Genomic DNA, 17,542 nt, shown 5'->3' with positions numbered 1-17,542 from the left:
ATCCTGGAGATGCAGATATTTGAGAGGCTGGAGGGGCAACCATGAATCAAGGTGTCTCTGTTTCTGTGGGAAACACTGCTGAAAGGATCGATGCTGACACTGTGATCCACTGTGAATATAGTTCATTTAGTCGTCCTGTCTGCTTGCAGTGAAAACGTCGGTGATTCTGAAGTAAGTGTTGCAATTCTTGCAGGTTTACAATGATTTGAATATGTGTTATTTGGAAAATAGTGTTTTCCTCGACTATTAGTTTATGATGAGGTTAAAATGCTGAATTACATGAACATAGGTCTGGCATTTGGACTTATGTCTGTAACCCAGAAGATATGTTGCTGTTTACAGCAAAAAATGAATAAAACATAAATTAACAGACCAGAAAGACCTGGTGCCTGTCAGAAAATGCTCAGAACTGCTCTCCTAATCATCAAAAGCATAAAAAATTAAACCAGACTAACCCACTGTAGTCATCCAAAATGTCTAGTCAGAATGGTTTTTAACTGCTTTACTATTTAAATCAATATATATGCACACACCGCACTGACCTCTCCTGATCCTACCACAAAATGATGTTCACTGAACAGCAGTGGCTACACACAGTTTTGCAGATGTCTGCGTGCCCTTGAGACCTGCTTGCGTTCATATTGCAAATATTTTAAGTTATCTTCAAGTGGCATGGAAGATGGCAAATCCATATGTGTCCATGTTAGTGTAAACATCCACCCATGATGTAGTAACCGACGGGCAACATGGAGGCAGTGGTGCAGATCATCTGGCTCCACAGACGAACCAAACGCCTTTAACCAAAGTTACTGGCTCGCCGCCCTGACTGTATTTGTTTTCATTCTGGAGTTCTGACCAATCATAGCTTAGACTGGGAGGAGACTAGCCCGCCTTCGTGTTAGACACGCCTCTATGTTCAAGGAACACCGCTTCATATATACACTGTTGTTAGCGACGTAGCCTTTACGGCCAATTTCATTTTTGACATTTTCATTTGCGACCATATCTCAGAACTTCACTTTTTCGTCGCGGCCAGGGGAGCACACGAGTAGCGGTTTACTGGTTGACCCTCGTTACACCCGTGTGTCAAACTGTTGCTGGTGGCAGTCCTGCGAGGTAAGTTAAAGTAGTGTTAGCTCGTTAGCCGGATACCCTCTTCTGATGGGGGTTGGTTGTTGTGCTAACATAGCATTTAGATAGCTGCCATATAACCTTGCCGAACAGACCAGATAGCGATCTAACACTGGTTACTTTTCTGTGATGACTTAACATTTTGGTGTATTTTCGTCTTCCGGCAAAATACCATGTATGATTTCAGTAGCGGGTATATTAGCTTGTAGCGCCGATAAGTTAGTCAAGCTACTCTAAGTAAGGCTAGCTAGCTAAGAACGGCGACCATGAATTAGCTGACATGCTAATGCTAAGTAGACTGACCTGACAACATGCATTTTTGTAGTTAGTTTGTTCTTGCTTTACTAAATTTTACAGCCCGTGTCGGGTTTTTTGTGAGACAAACGTTACTGACAGATAAGCCGTTTGTGTGACAGCTGAATCTTTTTCTGTCGAACTTCTCGCATAACTTGAACGTTTAATGCGACGGTAACGTTATGTGAAGCTAGTGTTAGCTTGTTAGCTAGCGTTCTTCCTGACCTAACCAGCTAGCGTAGCCAGAATTAATTACTGACATTGTAACTTTATTTTAAGTACCCTGGTGTATGGGTACCCCATATGTTAGATACTAAGCAGCCGACTGTGTTGTCGCGCTGTCAGCTGCGATGAAGCATTGTTGTTTTCTTTTCGACATCTAGCTCCTTAACAGCAAGGGTAACGTCAGTTAGCCAACACGTTCAGCTCATCTGGATTTTTTAGTAAGCAGGGTCCCGTTTACTGAGGACGGTCAGCGATTACCCGAGAGTGACAACCCGACATTCGCTCATTCTTTCTGCCAACTACCTCATTAGTCCGCAGACAATAAAGGTTAGTTTGCTTGCCACATAACTTCGAGCTAGGACGAAAACCAACGCCAGCCATCAGACAAGCGAAAACGGTCATCTCACCGAAAACGGATGGCGTTAAGCTCGGTGTTTGGCAGAGAGGGGGAGGGGATGAGGCAGGTCTACAGCGAGCGAGCGAGCGAGAGAGGCAGCGCCTACATGCCTGTAAAATGTTGACTGGCTGCTAAATGTTAGCTTTTGTAGCGCCAGTCAACTAATTTTGACTTCTTTCAATGTCTGCCGTATTCGCTTCGCGTTTCGGCAAAGAATATCTGAAGCGGGATATGCGACAGGCACGATCTCGACGACTCGAGACTGAACGCTCAGGCACCGCTTTCTCCGAAATTGGTGGTGCGGGGCGGTGAGGCACAACGTCTCCTCTCCGCTGACCAACTGCAGTGACGTTTGCTTAGGGAACGTCAATAAATTACTTTTCTCTGTGTAACGTACGTGTGTGCAACGTGTTGAGGACCACATAGAGTCTACATGTCTTGTAGTTGTTGTGCATTCGTCTGATTGGCTGTCTATATAGTCGAAATAGAAAATGTGTTTATTGATATATCAGCATTTTTTCTGAAAGTGGACCATATTTTCTTGTATTTTTGTTATTATCTGTATTTTCCTGTCTAAACTGTGTGGATAAAGTCTAAATATTTTAAGATTTATTTACATCTAAACATGTTTTGAAACATCAATTTGGAGGGTATATTCAGAAAAAATAGGAACGTTAAGTAGCACTGTGCCAATGATAGTACTAGTAAATGTATCTAACATTTACTCATCTACCAATATCTTAAATTTGACCTCTCCAAAGTTATGACTTCCTTGTCTTAGTATGTGGAACACAAATGCTGTCTACATGCTTGTGACCACATAAGTTAAATCATACTCCCAGTTACTGTTATCTTTTCCGTTGCTGTAGTTGCTCCCGTTCAACCAGCTGAATACTCCTGTTCTCACCCCTCCGCGGCCTACAGAGGTCTACCCTTCAATGTAAAAATATGAAAGACGCTCTATAGAGCCATTGTTTGGTTTGTCCATTCTAGGCTACTGTAGAATCATGGCAGACTGGAAGAGGACCCGCTCCCTATATGCCATTATGAAGGGCTCATTCTAAGGAAATGAGCATAAATCATTTCTTATTTTCAGGTGATTATATACTCATGAAAACATATTTCTACCAGTAGACCTCCACTAAAGCCTGTAGACTGGTCCTTTAAAACGAATTCCATGAATACAGAAAAACTAAAGAAATTTTGGACATCTGATAAATTCCATGTGTATTGAAAATTATAATTATTGTATCTATTGAGTTAATGGATTGATAGCTCTGGGAACTTCATTGCATTTTCATGACAGGACGAAGAAGCCCCGAGCACACTGAGCCTGTTACTTTAAAGACGGTCCCTAACTGGCTGCCACAGCAGTTCCATTGAGCAGTGATAGCATGTCCATTAATGGACAGCCATGGGACAAGCATTTTGTCTAATAATTTCCTCATAGCCTTTTGTTTTCATTTCTGCATTTTCTGGTTTTTCCATAATTTTTTTTAATAATTGCATGGATTAAAACTGAAAGCATTATTGGATTTTTTAAAAATTAGACATAAAGTTCCTTTACAGCTGAAGTACTCCAATCTCTAAAAGCTGACCATCTTGCATTAATGTTTATTTTTGGAAGAATTGCAAAGAAATATGAGTGGATTGTATATTCTTGAAGAATGCTTGAAATCATTTGTTAAAGTTCACAGTCTGATTAAAACCCAGCAGTATGTTTACTGTCAGTCTTTCTTTGTCCACCTTAGCCCCTTTGAGTATGCGTATACAATGAAGAGGCGTGTGGAGGACCAGGAACTAATATTTGCGCCCCAGCAACAGCAGCCACGTCACCCCCCAGTTCAAGGGATTGCAGACAGCTTCCAGCACCGGGCCCTTGCCCCAGCCCCTACTGTGATAGAGACAGCTGCAGACAACATGCAGCCATCCACTGGCATCCAGTATTCTCTCCCCCAAGGCTACCAGGTATGAATGGTGTCAATGTATTCAGCTTGAACAACGGCCTCCAGAGCTGGAGTTTGTTTGGGTCTTAGATGAACTTTCATCAATCACCATTTTCCCGTAAAATGTGCTTTTAGTTTGATATATGGCTAAACGTAAGAACCTACTAAGGCTCAAAACCACAAAACAGATGATAGACAAGACACAATGCTTCCTTTGAGCTTTTAAGGCTTATGGATCCTGAAATTCATGTAATTTTGTTTTCCTAAAAAGGTGCCTACAATGCCTCAGAGCACAAGTGGACATGGACACGGACATAATAATACAACACCTCATGTTGGTCCCCATGCACATGGCCTAGCAGTACAGTCCCAGGGCTCAACAGTAGTCCAGGGTCACGTTCACCCACCCACACCCATGACCTCAACTCAAGGACAGCAGCAGTTTCAGCGACTGAAGGTACACAAACTTTAAAATATATCTACCAAGGCAAACTAAAAAAAACCTGCCAAGTGTTGTTTTGTATGTTTTATTTCTCGTAGTACAAAATAAGGCCTTCAGCAGTAAGTTGATTGGCAGGTTTGCACTCTTTTGACTTTTCTGCTTTTAAGTCTATTTCTTCTCTGTAATAGGTGGAAGATGCCTTGTCCTATCTGGATCAAGTGAAGCTGCAGTTTGGGAATCAGCCACAAGTTTATAATGATTTTCTTGATATTATGAAAGAGTTCAAGTCACAGAGGTGGGTTCTCATTTCTTTTCCATTTTCCTTAACATCAGGAGAAAATCCATATTGTATTTGTAGTGTCAAGTTTGAACATGTAACATGCTGAAGGATATCAGTGGACCAAAGTACTGTCATTCATTCTGTTACTACAGCATAGACACTCCTGGAGTCATCAACCGTGTTTCCCAGCTCTTCAAGGGTCATCCAGACCTCATTATGGGTTTTAACACTTTCTTGCCACCCGGATACAAGATTGAGGTTCAAACCAACGATCTAGTCAACGTGACCACGCCAGGTCAGATCCACTACATCACCCCTCACGGTATTTCGGTTCAGAACATCCCTACAAGTGGAGCATCCAGCCAATCTGTGACCCACCCCCAGCACCAGAGTCTGCCACAGGCTGGCCTGAACACCAGTACCACCACCACCACCACTACCACACCACCCACCCCCACCCAACCTGCTCCAAACAAAACCAGCAAGGTAGAATACAGGCTGCTATCCAAATGGGTTTTAAATCCATGTTATTTGGTTATGAGGAAAACTTTATTGGTCTTTAAGTTTTTGTTTTTTTTTGCACAGGATACTGAATCTTTAGTGGATGAGTGTAATGACGTGCTTGTTCTCTTTTCTGTCAATCCCATAAGCCCATTCAGTCTCCAGCCCATACACCTACCAGCCAGCCCAACCCATCCATCCCATCCTATGCCTCACCACGCTCACCGTCGGTTCAGTCCCACACTCCTGTGAGCAGCTTGCCGTCCGGCGGGCCACCTCTCCAGAACAACCAGCCTGTGGAGTTCAACCATGCTATAAATTATGTCAACAAGATCAAAAACCGCTTCCAGGGTCAGCCAGACATCTACAAAGCCTTCCTGGAAATCCTGCACACGTACCAGGTAAGAAAATGTACACTGGTTAAAACGCATTCGGCTAATGTAGCACACATAGAGCTGTTTCATAAATGTGTGTTTTTTTTAAATGATAAAACTTCCAGAAGGAACAACGAAATGCTAAAGAGGCTGCAGGCAACTACACCCCAGCACTGACTGAGCAGGAGGTCTACACTCAGGTGGCGAGACTCTTCAAAAACCAGGAGGACCTGCTCTCAGAGTTTGGACAGTTCCTGCCTGATGCAAACAGCTCAGTGGTGAGCCTCTGTGAACACACTCCAGCAGCGTGGCTCATTTTAGCCTGACTGACTGTGAGATGACAAGGTGTAAAGACTATTGAGTGGACCTACAGTTGCTTAAAAATTATTCATGTGTTGACATACACTGGGGAAGTTCACTTGTTACAACAGCAGACTAAGAAGGAGAGGTAGAAAAAACAGAACGAGTTGAACAAGCAGAGTCAGATCTTTAGGAGTAGTTTCCCTGGTATTATTGATGATTGGAGAAAAAAATTTAAGATCCACTGCGTTTACCATCTCACTGGAAATTTAAAACTCTCAAGACGAAATCTGAAATTCATCTCAAGATTTGTCATCATGGTGAATGTTACAGCAAGTGCTCCATTATCATTTAAAATTTTGCTGTTTGTTTCACTTGTGAGGAAAATGTAAGTTAAGTTTTCCGTGTTTGGGGACTAAAGTAAATAATGACACATTTGAAACAACTGTCCTAACACCAGAGTCTCTTGTCCCTTGCATTCATTAAGTTCCCTCAGTGTCTCTTACATCCTGTTAAATCTTGTGACCTCCCTTTGGTGAGATTGTGATGTGTAATGTTCTTCTCAGTTGCTGGGCAAGACCACACCAGACAGGGCAGATTCTGTACGTAACGATCACGGCGGTACAGTAAAGAGACCCTTGCTGAACAACAAACAGAGGCTGAGCCAGAATGGCCTGCCAATCAGGAGACCCACAGGAGTGGGAGCCACACCACCTGTCAAGGTACACGTCACTCCACATGCTTGCTGTGTTCATGTATTCAGCCGTTTGTGCTGTTTATTTCTTTCTGCCATATTATAGATGTCGGAAATGTCAGTATGCTGCAAAGTCTTCAATTTGTATTAATGAGGCTAGACTAAATATTGGAAACACTTCAAAGCTGCAGTTCAGCAGCATGTACACCGTGCTACAGCCCCCAAAATGACTACAACATTGTCTTCTATTAGAATATTTACCATTTTTGAAAAATGTTTTTGAGAGCTCGCAAAAATGAGTTATAATTTTGTCATGTCTGTACACTCCTGCAGAAGAAACCCAAAATAATGGGTAAAGACCACGGCATGACTGAAGTCAGCAAACACAGCACCAGCACTGAGACGATGTTCTTTGAGAAGGTCAGTATTGCTAATACTCAGTAACAGGATTGTTTTCATATATATAATTAAGTCTGTTTGTGTTATTTTATTTATTTATTTTTTATCATCTCTGAAAACTCTTCAACAGGTGAAGAAGGCTCTGCGGAGCTCTGAGGCATATGACAACTTCCTGCGGTGTCTTCACATTTTCAACCAGGAAGTGATCTCGCGCGCTGAGCTGGTGCAGTTAGTCATCCCATTTCTTGGGTGAGTTGAAACACACACACACCTACAGTCACCAGTACTTTAATGCCTCTATAACTGTGTTGTTGTGCTTTGTTGCTTAATGCTAATAAGTCCATACTGAAACATAGGAGTTGCTCAAACAGATATTCAGTACAATGAAGATATGAAGCACAGCTATGTCAGTATTTCTGTTACTCCTCAATCCTTGTTGTAATCTTCAGATATGGATTTTAATGAAATATGGTATTGATTTCATATCAGTTTCAACATACATGTACATCACATTTAATACTTGCATGCGTATCAACTCCCAGTTTCAGTGTTACACAATGTCGGTGAACCACGGGGCTGCAGCCTCACTATTAATTCTTTATTTCACACACATTGTGGCATGATTGACAGAAAATTCCCAGAGCTTTTTACATGGTTTAAAAACTTCCTGGGCTACCGAGAGTCCAGTCACGGGGAGTCGAGCCACGCGGAGAGCTTACCCAAGGAGCGCGCAACAGAGGGCATCGCAATGGAGATTGACTACGCCTCCTGCAAGAGGCTGGGGTCCAGCTACAGAGCACTGCCGAAGAGCTACCAGCAGCCCAAGTGCACAGGAAGGACGCCGCTGTGCAGAGAGGTGAGTCACTGAAGGAAGTCTGCTTATTAAAGGTTCTTCTGTCATGAAAACCTATTTATTCTCTCCCACAGGGCCAATCAGATGTGATGGTATCAATGAATTTGACAGCCTCAGGAGTACGACGTGGGGTTGTGTTCAGTTGATGCTTGTAAATTGACATTCACCTGACCCAAAATCAATAATAACGGACATATTTGCCAATTAAACAAAGTTGGGTTCCAGCTGAAGATTATTTTTATTTTGGATGAAGTTTTTGGTCCCTCGACGGTCCGATGATTAATAGTCTTCTAAATAGATTATGTTACAAACACTGTTCATTATGTAGGATTGCTGCATTTATATTAAGTGTACCTCTTATTCAGAATGACCTATAAAGCATTTTCAGGTTTCGTTGATTGCTATCAGCCGGGCTCACGCTTTGATTTTCTTATTTATTTTCCTGCATTTTGTGATGTTTGTGCCTGCTGTGAACTTGACAGCATTGCAGATAACATGAATGCTTTGCTGAAACAGAAACTTGAATTGAGCCAAATGTCCTGTTGCAGGTTCTGAATGACACGTGGGTTTCCTTCCCATCCTGGTCTGAGGATTCTACATTTGTGAGCTCCAAGAAGACTCAGTATGAGGAGCACATTTACAGATGTGAGGATGAGCGTTTTGAGGTGAGGAATCGAGTCAAAGTCAGAAGACCACGGCTTCAATTTAGATATTCAGTAGAGACCTTCATGCTGACACCACCAGCCACTGTTAGACATAGTTAAACTCACTTTTCCTTAATTTCACTGTGATTGTTTCCCTTTTAGCTGGATGTTGTGCTGGAAGCCAACCTTGCCACGATACGAGCCCTGGAGACCGTGCAGCGGAGGCTTTCTCGCATGTCTGCCGACGAGCAGCTGCGCTTCAAGCTCGACAACACCATGGGCGGCTCCTCGGAGGTCATTCACCGAAAAGCTATCCAGAGGATATATGGAGAAAAGGCCCACGACATCATCGATGGACTCAAGAGGAACCCAGCCGTGTCCGTCCCCATTGTGCTGAAAAGGTCCATAGTCTCATTTTAGTTTCTTATTGTCTCTGTTCAGGTCTAAACAGTTCATTTAGGCACATTTAGGGTTGAGCTTCACCTTTTTTTTTTGTCTTTGTTTCAGATTAAAAATGAAGGATGAGGAGTGGAGAGAAGCTCAGAGAGGCTTCAACAAAATCTGGCGCGAGCAGAATGAAAAGTATTACCTGAAGTCACTTGACCATCAGGGCATCAACTTCAAGCAGAATGACACCAAAGTGCTGCGCTCCAAGACCTTACTCAATGAAATCGAGATGCTATACGATGACGTAAGGAAACGTTGTGGCTCATTGTGATTGGTGGTGGGAGGTTGTGCTTTTCATACAGTAATTTCTTACTGAACACTGTTACATTTATTTTTTGAAGCTGTAAATGGAACATAAATCACCAGCTCATGCCACCTAGATTAATTTGCTCTCACACAGAATGTCAATGAGAGAAATTCCTCTGAATTCAGCCTAATCTTCTCCTGTCTGTGTCCTGCAGCGCCAGGAGCGAGCATCAGAAGAAACTGCCACACCGCCACCGAGCGGGCCGCACCTGACCCTGACCTATGACGACAGCCAAATCCTGGAGGACGCCGCCGCCCTCATCATCCACCACGTCAAAAGGCAGGTGGGCATCCAGAAAGAAGACAAGTACAAGATCAAACAGATCATCCACCACTTCATCCCTGACCTGCTGTTTGCCCGGCGAGGTGAGCTCTCTGATGTGGAAGAGGAGGACGAGGAGGACGAGGAAGACATGGAGATGGACCAAGGCGACTCCAAGAAGCACAATGGCCTGCCGGGCAGCAGCCCATCAAAGTCCAAGCTCCTCTTCAGCAACACGGCCGCTCAGAAGCTGCGAGGCGCAGACGACGCCTATAGCCTGTTCTTTGTGAACAACTACTGGTACATCTTCCTCCGTCTCCACCACATCCTCTGCTCCCGTCTGCTGAGAATCTACGGGCAGGCAGAGAAGCAGATCGAAGAGGATGCCCGAGAGCGAGAGTGGGAAAGAGAGGTGTTGGGGCTCAAGAGGGATAAAAATGAAAACCCAGCAATCCAACTGAAGATGAAGGAACCAAGTAAGTGAGAAAAACAAGACCAGAGGGTTGAGTTTTATTAATGTTGACGTTTTGCTATAATTCACTAAAATCCTCAGCAGCACTGAATTTGATTCTGCTGAGCATATCATGTTCATGTTGCGTAATTCCTCACCATGCAACTCAACACGTGCACTGTTTTCTGCCTGCAGTGGATGTTGATGTCGAGGACTATTACTCGGTGTTTCTGGAAATGGTGCGTAATCTTCTGGATGGAAACATGGAGCCGGCTCAGTACGAGGACTCTCTGAGGGAAATGTTTACTATCCATGCCTACATTGCCTTCACCATGGACAAACTCATCCAGAGTATTGTCCGGCAGGTCAGCACATTCAATTCGCTTGATTGAGATTTATTGTTTATTTATGCAGTTCAGTTCAAGTGTGAACCTGTCTGCTTTATTCATGCTGATCTTGACTTGTACAGAATGCATAAAATGGATTTTAACTGTCATGTCACAAAATTCATTGCAAGCATGAGGGCCTCTTTTGCATGCCAAAAAATAAGGATACGTGTATGTCTGAATATTTTACAAGGCAGTCTGGCTCCAAAACAAGCAAACATAGAGTCTGTTGCTCATCTTTAAACTCAGAGCTGAATGAAATGAATCTGTAACCCTTCAGTCACTGACTGTGCTGCTGTTACATTTGTGTGGACACAGCTGTTGCATACTAAACCTGTTGCTCTCACAGCTCCAGCACCTCGTCACCGATGATGTCTGTGCACGTGTAACGGACATGTACCTGAGCGAATGTGCCAATAAAGCCACGGGGGGCACGCTGTCCACGCAGACATCCAGGGCCACAGCGGAGGGGGCCTACCAGCGCAAAGCAGAGCAGCTCATGTCAGATGAGAACTGCTTCAAGGTACGAAAACCTCAGACAGTAATGATAATATTATACATCTGTCTAAACTGCTTTGAGCACTTTGTTTATTGGCAGCTTCCTCTGATTGCTTTTGTTTCATCTAGTTGGTGTTTGCAAAGAGCCAAGGATCTGTCAGTCTGGCTATGGAGCTGCTGGACACAGAAGAGGAGAACTCTGACGAGCCAGCAGACGCAGAGGTAAGACTCAGTCCATATTCACGTATAGTTCAAACGCTCAAGTTGTTGGTTTATTTGGTGCATCTGCATAGCCACAACCTGTGTCACCCAATACAGCAGCTCTGCAATAAAGCCAGTTAACGGCAGTGTTTAGCTGTTACACATCATGTTGTAATGTGTTTCTAATAATTTATTCTCCCAAAATTGACATAAAAATTGTTCACCAACTAAAAATGTAAGTCTTTTTATGAAGTAAAAATGGCCAATCAGCTGCAGTATTCACTGGTTTCAGCTTCAGAAATGTGACAAAGTGCTGCTTTACTGTGTTTTGATTGTAAATGTATTATCTTTGTGGTAGTTTTCTGTCATTTTATTGACAAAATTATTGATTGTTTTGTCTAAAAAAAAAACAATCAATGACAATAAAAAGAATATTTAAGTGCAGCCTTATTGGCTGTGGACAAGATATAAGAAAAAAAACGTACGATACCTGTGTTTTCAGGACAACATATTGAAACGTTATAGAGAAGAAGCGATACTGGATTTGTAAAACCAATATCAATTTTTGAGAGTTCAAAGAAACTCAGTAATTGTATACTGACTGATTTGCCTTTTCATAGAAAGATAACACAAATAAACACTTCTGATAATAAGTGAGTGGTCTTGTGTGTAATGAATGTAATGTTTACAAACTTCAGTTTCATGTTTCTTATTGGCCGATGGGCTCTAAACAGAATGTGAGGTAACCTAGAATTTTCAACCTTAATAACCCCAACAGGGACTTGAAAGGCCATAACCACCAGTCTGCTTTAGTAGAGACTCCAACAGTATGTCTGTATGCTATTGATCTGCAATACACGTTTTTTTCCTCCTCCGTCCTCCGCAGAGGTGGTCGGACTACGTGGGCAGATACCTGAACTCAGATTCTGCATCCCCAGAGCTGCGTGAGCATCTTGCCCAGAAGCCGCTGTTCCTCCCCAGGTGAGGCCCCAGCCATGTCTCCCTCTTGTCTGCACATTTTAAGCTTCTGTCCCGAGGCTCTAGTCAGCCGAGCAGCCGCTCCACTGTTGACAAGCCAAACCAGCTGCCAAATACAACTCCTTTTCAGAGATAGAAACAGTGGCACAAGCCTGACGTGAGAAGCTGTCTCTAATCGCAAACGTTTGGGGCATGAGAGCTCTGCCTTTTTAGTGACGGACAAACGGGGAGGGTGTGAGAAGGTGAATTTAGGTGGAGTGACTCCACGGTTACAGTGAAGTGCTCGCAGTGCCTGAACGCCCTCCTGTCTGTTGAGATTCTCATCGGCCGTGAACGTGACTTTTTCAGTTTCTGACCTCTGCCTCATGTGGAAGATTGCACTTTACGTGGCCACTTTTTTTAAAAAATGGGATTTATTTATTCAGTGATTCAGTTCCTTTTTAATGGGAATTTTATTTATTGACAGTAAGGTTTTTTAAAATGGTTTTGGCTTGATCGTGGGTTTTGAATTTCCTCCTTAGCAGACAACTATAAGGAATCAGTAGGTTTGACTATTCACATTGTATAGAATTGAAATGATTTTCTTTGTGTAACTGAAGAACGAAAGTCATTGAATGCACAAACTGAAAGCAAAACAAATGGGTTCCACCTTTTTTCATTTTAATTTCATTTTTCCAATATGTCTTTGACCAGAATTTGAGAGACTGAAGCTCTTGTGTTGGACCTGAGTGACTTTGTTAAAAGAGGACAGTGAAGTCCTGCCTTCCTTTTCTACCGTATCATGCCCTTTGTTTGTGATTGTATTCAGATCAAGGGTCCTGTATGTGACTTAATCACTGTTTGCAAATGTAAATGTTCAAATGTCCATTTGTTTAAGTCTGTTATACTTAGTGTTATGTTTGTAATGATTTTCAGTGGAAACAGTGCACTCCCGTTGCAACTTTTTGTTGTGGTTGAGGTTTTTCCACTGGTTTGACAGAGATTAGTGTTCAAGTTTTTAAAATCTCTGGTCTCGCACATTATCTGCAACACTTGTACAGAGAAGTAGGGTTTGTAAATAAAATGATTGTCTAAATTGTATGTTCATGTTGGTGTATTTCTTTCCTTACACCTGAGAGCTGTGCATGGAGGCGTGGTTGTGTCCGCTCGATCTTAAGCTCCCGTTGAGTGTCGCACATAAAGCCTGTCTTTCATTGCTTTTTTTTTTGTTTCTATGAGATGGCTGTCCATGACCATGAACATTTCAGAAGGATTTTAAAAACACAAAAAACCTTGCTCTTAGCTTTCCCTTATTTAACCCATCGCATAAATCTGGCTGATTTATCACTGGGCTCACCCACATCTTGTGCTTCTCTTTCTTTTCCCATCAAATCTATGAGAGATCAGCAGCACAAGAGGTCAAAAGACTTCACAAAGATCGTTAATGGCAGTAAAAAGTCTAGCCGTTTCTTTTCCAGTTGTGTTGGGTCTTCATCTCATGATCATAACACTGTACGTCGTTGGTGAAAGTTTGTGCACGTCACAGGATTCTCAGCTCATATTTTTTGATTGGTATCCGATCAGGCAGCAATTTTCTAGTGTTTGTTTTCAACAGTTTTTACTTGAAATTGGCCTCACTGTCATGTCTTTTAAGTGGAGCCCTAAATGCAAAAATATGCTTCATGGTTTCAGTCCCCGCTCACCTGTACCCTCAGTGGTAAGTACACATTTAAAACTTTCATTCAGGTGGGGTGAATGATTGCATTTATATTACCTGCACAAAAAATCAGGATCAACTTCCAATGAAGAGAAGCATTTGTTTGCCGAGGATATTTAGATTTGAACTGAGTGGCTGTGCAACGGAAGTGCACTGTACAGAAAGATTACGACTGCTGCCTCTGCTGCTCTTATAGATCCACATTTCCCACGAATGATATGACTCCATATCTAATTCTATTACTCGGTGAGTTGCAATGCATGGGTTTAAAAATAATTGTTTAAAGGGACAGTCCTCTCAAATTTGACTTTACTGTTCTCAAATTTGCTTAATGTCGTGTATCGTGCCTGAACACACCCCCTAGGCTTTCCAATCACACAGTGCATACTGTCAAACACAAAACTGTGCCGTATGTAACGTGATCAAGTCAAAAGTCTTAGCCGATTTTAGAAATTTGTGCGAACTTTCCCTGTAAACGTGATGCACCCCTTTGATGTGTGGAGTAATCAGAAGAATTCCTCCGCTGTCGGTCAGTGTTATTCATGGTTGTCAATCTGTTTTGGCCTTCAGGAATTTGAGACGGATACGGAAATGCCAGAGAGGATGGGAACAGCTGCAGCAGGAGAGAATGACCAAGGTCCCGTTGGACAAGTCGCAGGACGGCAGCAGTGAGCTAAAGATGGAGTGCATGTTCAAGCTCAACTCCTACAAGATGGTCTATGTGTGCAAGTCAGAGGACTATATGTACAGGCACACGGCACTCAGACGGGCTCATCAGGTAAGCACAGAAACACTTACAAACACCATTACATGTACATTGTATTAATGGCAGTGCGACGAACCTGCTCTGTTCGCTCCCGTCACCTTTGCATTGCCTGTAGCATTTAGAGTATTGCTGTTTGATTGAGTTGAAACAGGACATCTTGGGTAGGAATATTTCACTCACTTACAGATTATATTGTGTTAATTATACGTAAAGACGAGCAGAATATGTAATCTGTCAGTCCTGCTTTGCAGTACAAGAAAATATTTCTTACTAAGATGAAAGAATTGCACAATGCAGCCAATGCGTTTTTGCACTTGCAGCAGCATTACAGGCAAATTCAGAAAACCACCTGTTTGTACACAGAAGACAAATGTATTTGTGTTTTTTTTACACATCAGTTTCACTCTGCTAAGAACAATTACATAAAAGATCACGAACATTGTTATCGCAAAAACCTTGTTCATACTTCAAAGTATTGGTTTGTATGCTGTAATCTAAGAGCTGACACTAAAACTTTGTCTAACTTTGGCTTTTTTAGCTTGAATTGATTGAAAGAACCGTTCAGCTTTCAGCCTGTGGTGACACAATGCCCCCTAGTGAATGTGGACGGTTTGAGGGAACATCAGTAACCAGGATGTCCTTTAAAGAACGGACGTCGCATTCAAAAGACACTTCATTCACAAGCAGAGAGTTTGGTGTTGTTGTTGTTGTTGTTGTTGTTGTTGGAACCAAAGACGCAGGATAGTCTTTCACTCCAGTGGACGGATACATTTGTGTTGGGTCGGGGTCAGGGTCAGGGTCAGGGTCAGGATTAGGGTCGGGGTCAGGGTTTAGGCTTAGGACTCTCCTCAGACTTATTTCTGCTCTTCTTCTTGCGCTCTGACCTGGTGTCCCTGTGGCTGAGCTGTGTTGTCGTCTCTTTCAGTCCCACCAGCGGGTCAACACTCGCCTGCACAGACGCTTTCAGGCCTGGCTGGACACCTGGGCCAAAGAGCACGTGACCAGCGACATGGCTGCCGACAACCGCAAGTGGCTGATGGGAGATGAGCGAGAAGGCCTGTTGTCCTGCACCACCACCTGCAGCCCCGAGGTCCTCCACTATCTCAACATTAACAAGTACCGGGTGAAGTACAGAACTCTGTAGTCTCTTATCGAAAGATAAACTGTGGCCGGTTTCACACAGCGAACTGCCAGAGATGACTTCATACACACACACAGCAGCTCTCCAAACTGCTGTTACTGGATCCAGTTGCCAAAATCTTTTTAGGTTGTCAGTCTGTAAATTTTCCACTTCTTGTCAGTGTGTCAGAGCCGATTCAGGAACTTTGTCCTAACTTTCAAGCTTTTGCTGCGAGTTCTGCAGCATGTATGAAATAGAAGTTTTATCATTATATGAGAGAAAAACCCTCCTGTCCCAATAATCCCATTATCATATTAAATACAGATCTTAAACGTGCAGTTAATTTACAAAGGAAAAACACTCCTTGGAGCAATTCACAGTTTAAACAAACAAAAAATAAACATGGTTCAGCAGTTCAGAGCTAAAACTCAGCAACTTAACGATAGATTCAAGTGTCTTTTGAGGAGCACCTCATCATTTTACAGCAAGTGAAAACAAACAAGCTCAGTTTTTCTCTTCAGCCAGAACAAAAAGCCGTCACTTCTGTTAAAATGTGTGTTGTCCGACTTCCAGCTGTAAACTTGTATAGCCTGTGAATGTTTTCCTTATAAGGCACGCTTGCTGGGCAGATGCTCGGCCTCAGCACGATGCCAGCAGTGTGTATCGAGTAATTTATGACCGCCCAAATACTTTGTGTAAATATGTTTATATCTAGTTTTTTTTTTTTAAAACCAGAAGTTATTGATGTGTAGCGCACATTAATACACACATAGTGTCGATCTTTAGCTAGAGGTTGCAGAGAAATTTATTAAGCAAATGCAAAATTGTAATTGTTTTTTACCAAAGGATGTTCATTTGAGATCTTTTTCCTTTGTGGTCTGTTGAATGTGTCGTCCTTAAACTCTTTGTTCAGCAGAAAAATGACCCATTTTATACGTGTTTCAACCCCTTCTTGCGCATTTCTACCTTCTATCGTTGGATTCATTGTCACTCGTGGTTTTAAGATGATTGAATGTAGCTGAGCTTCAGTTTCTCCTCTTTCAAGTACAGTATTTGTCCGTTTTTCAAAGTACTGAAGTCTTAACAGTACCAACTTTTTCTTGTATTTAAACTTTACCAAATGGTTGGAATCTTTCAGACGGGTTCAGTGGTCTCACAATGCATCGCTTCAGAAAACTACATGAGGTGTTTTTATTTTTTATGCTCAGTGTTGACGGCAAACACTGCCTGATAAACAGTAGGTCTATATGTGAATGTCAGCTGTGTGACTTGTGTACAGTTTAAAGATTAAGAAAACGAGCTAGCAATAATTCCTTCAGGCGCAGTTTGTCAAAGCTGTCGGTTTGTATTTCTCACTGAAATACAGATGTGAATGTTGTATTCCCTTAAAAGAGGGACGTAAGATGAGGATTTTCATTGCCTTTTCCCCCCTCTGCAGTGTGCTCAATAAAACTGGGACTGGCGCTGTGGACAGTGTATGAAAGCTTAGGTCACGCTAAAGGCTGTGAAGTGTGTTTCACAGTGGAAATCATCAGACAGTCTTTGAACGTTCGCCTTCAGAAAACAGTCAGATCTTTGTAGGTTTTCACGTATGCATCAAAACATGAGCAGGATGGAGGGTTAAAGGAGCTGCCTGACATCCTTAAACATTTTCCTCACGTCCATTCAAGGTGACGGTCAGTAACCTAACCAGCTACAGACAATCTTGGAGCAGTTTAATACTTGGGTTTTTATTTTTATATTTACCGTGTTTAATATGGAACGCCACAGGAAGTCCCGCGGAGCTGGTTGTACATAACGACATGGTTTGTACCTCGTTTAATGTGTCTCTTCTCTTGACTTTTACGATGTTGTACATGAGTGTTAGTATGATGTTTGACATTAAACTATCCTTTAAATAGACAGAAGCTCGTTGGACCACTCCTTTCTTCATTCCTGCTGTTGTTTGACC

At 42.5% G+C, this 17,542-nt stretch overlaps 1 protein-coding gene across 2 annotated transcripts; it reads left to right on the top strand.

Moving 5' to 3' along the window:
• The first annotated feature begins 926 nt into the window (after window positions 1–926).
• Window positions 927–17,492, top strand: LOC143322068 (paired amphipathic helix protein Sin3a-like). Of its 2 annotated transcripts, none has more exons than XM_076732965.1 (21): window positions 927–1,116; window positions 3,799–4,015; window positions 4,265–4,450; window positions 4,624–4,730; window positions 4,868–5,201; window positions 5,366–5,617; window positions 5,716–5,868; window positions 6,457–6,612; window positions 6,918–7,004; window positions 7,114–7,232; window positions 7,614–7,839; window positions 8,385–8,501; window positions 8,643–8,881; window positions 8,988–9,171; window positions 9,389–9,971; window positions 10,142–10,311; window positions 10,682–10,855; window positions 10,960–11,052; window positions 11,918–12,012; window positions 14,276–14,483; window positions 15,397–17,492. In XM_076732965.1, the coding sequence occupies exons 2-21, from the start codon at window positions 3,821–3,823 to the stop codon at window positions 15,613–15,615; spliced, it is 3,897 nt and encodes a 1,298-aa protein (XP_076589080.1). In that variant the 5' UTR covers window positions 927–1,116; window positions 3,799–3,820; the 3' UTR covers window positions 15,616–17,492. The 2 variants fall into 2 exon arrangements, with proteins under 2 accessions (XP_076589080.1, XP_076589089.1); XM_076732974.1 differs by lacking the exon at window positions 927–1,116 and adding an exon at window positions 1,651–1,977.
• The last annotated feature ends 50 nt before the right edge of the window (window positions 17,493–17,542 follow it).

This window comes from Chaetodon auriga, chromosome 1, assembly GCF_051107435.1.
Source record: "Chaetodon auriga isolate fChaAug3 chromosome 1, fChaAug3.hap1, whole genome shotgun sequence".
Classification (NCBI taxonomy): domain Eukaryota; kingdom Metazoa; phylum Chordata; class Actinopteri; order Chaetodontiformes; family Chaetodontidae; genus Chaetodon; species Chaetodon auriga.
Note: the sequence above shows the minus strand (reverse complement) of the source record. Positions and strands in the feature narration are given on the sequence as shown.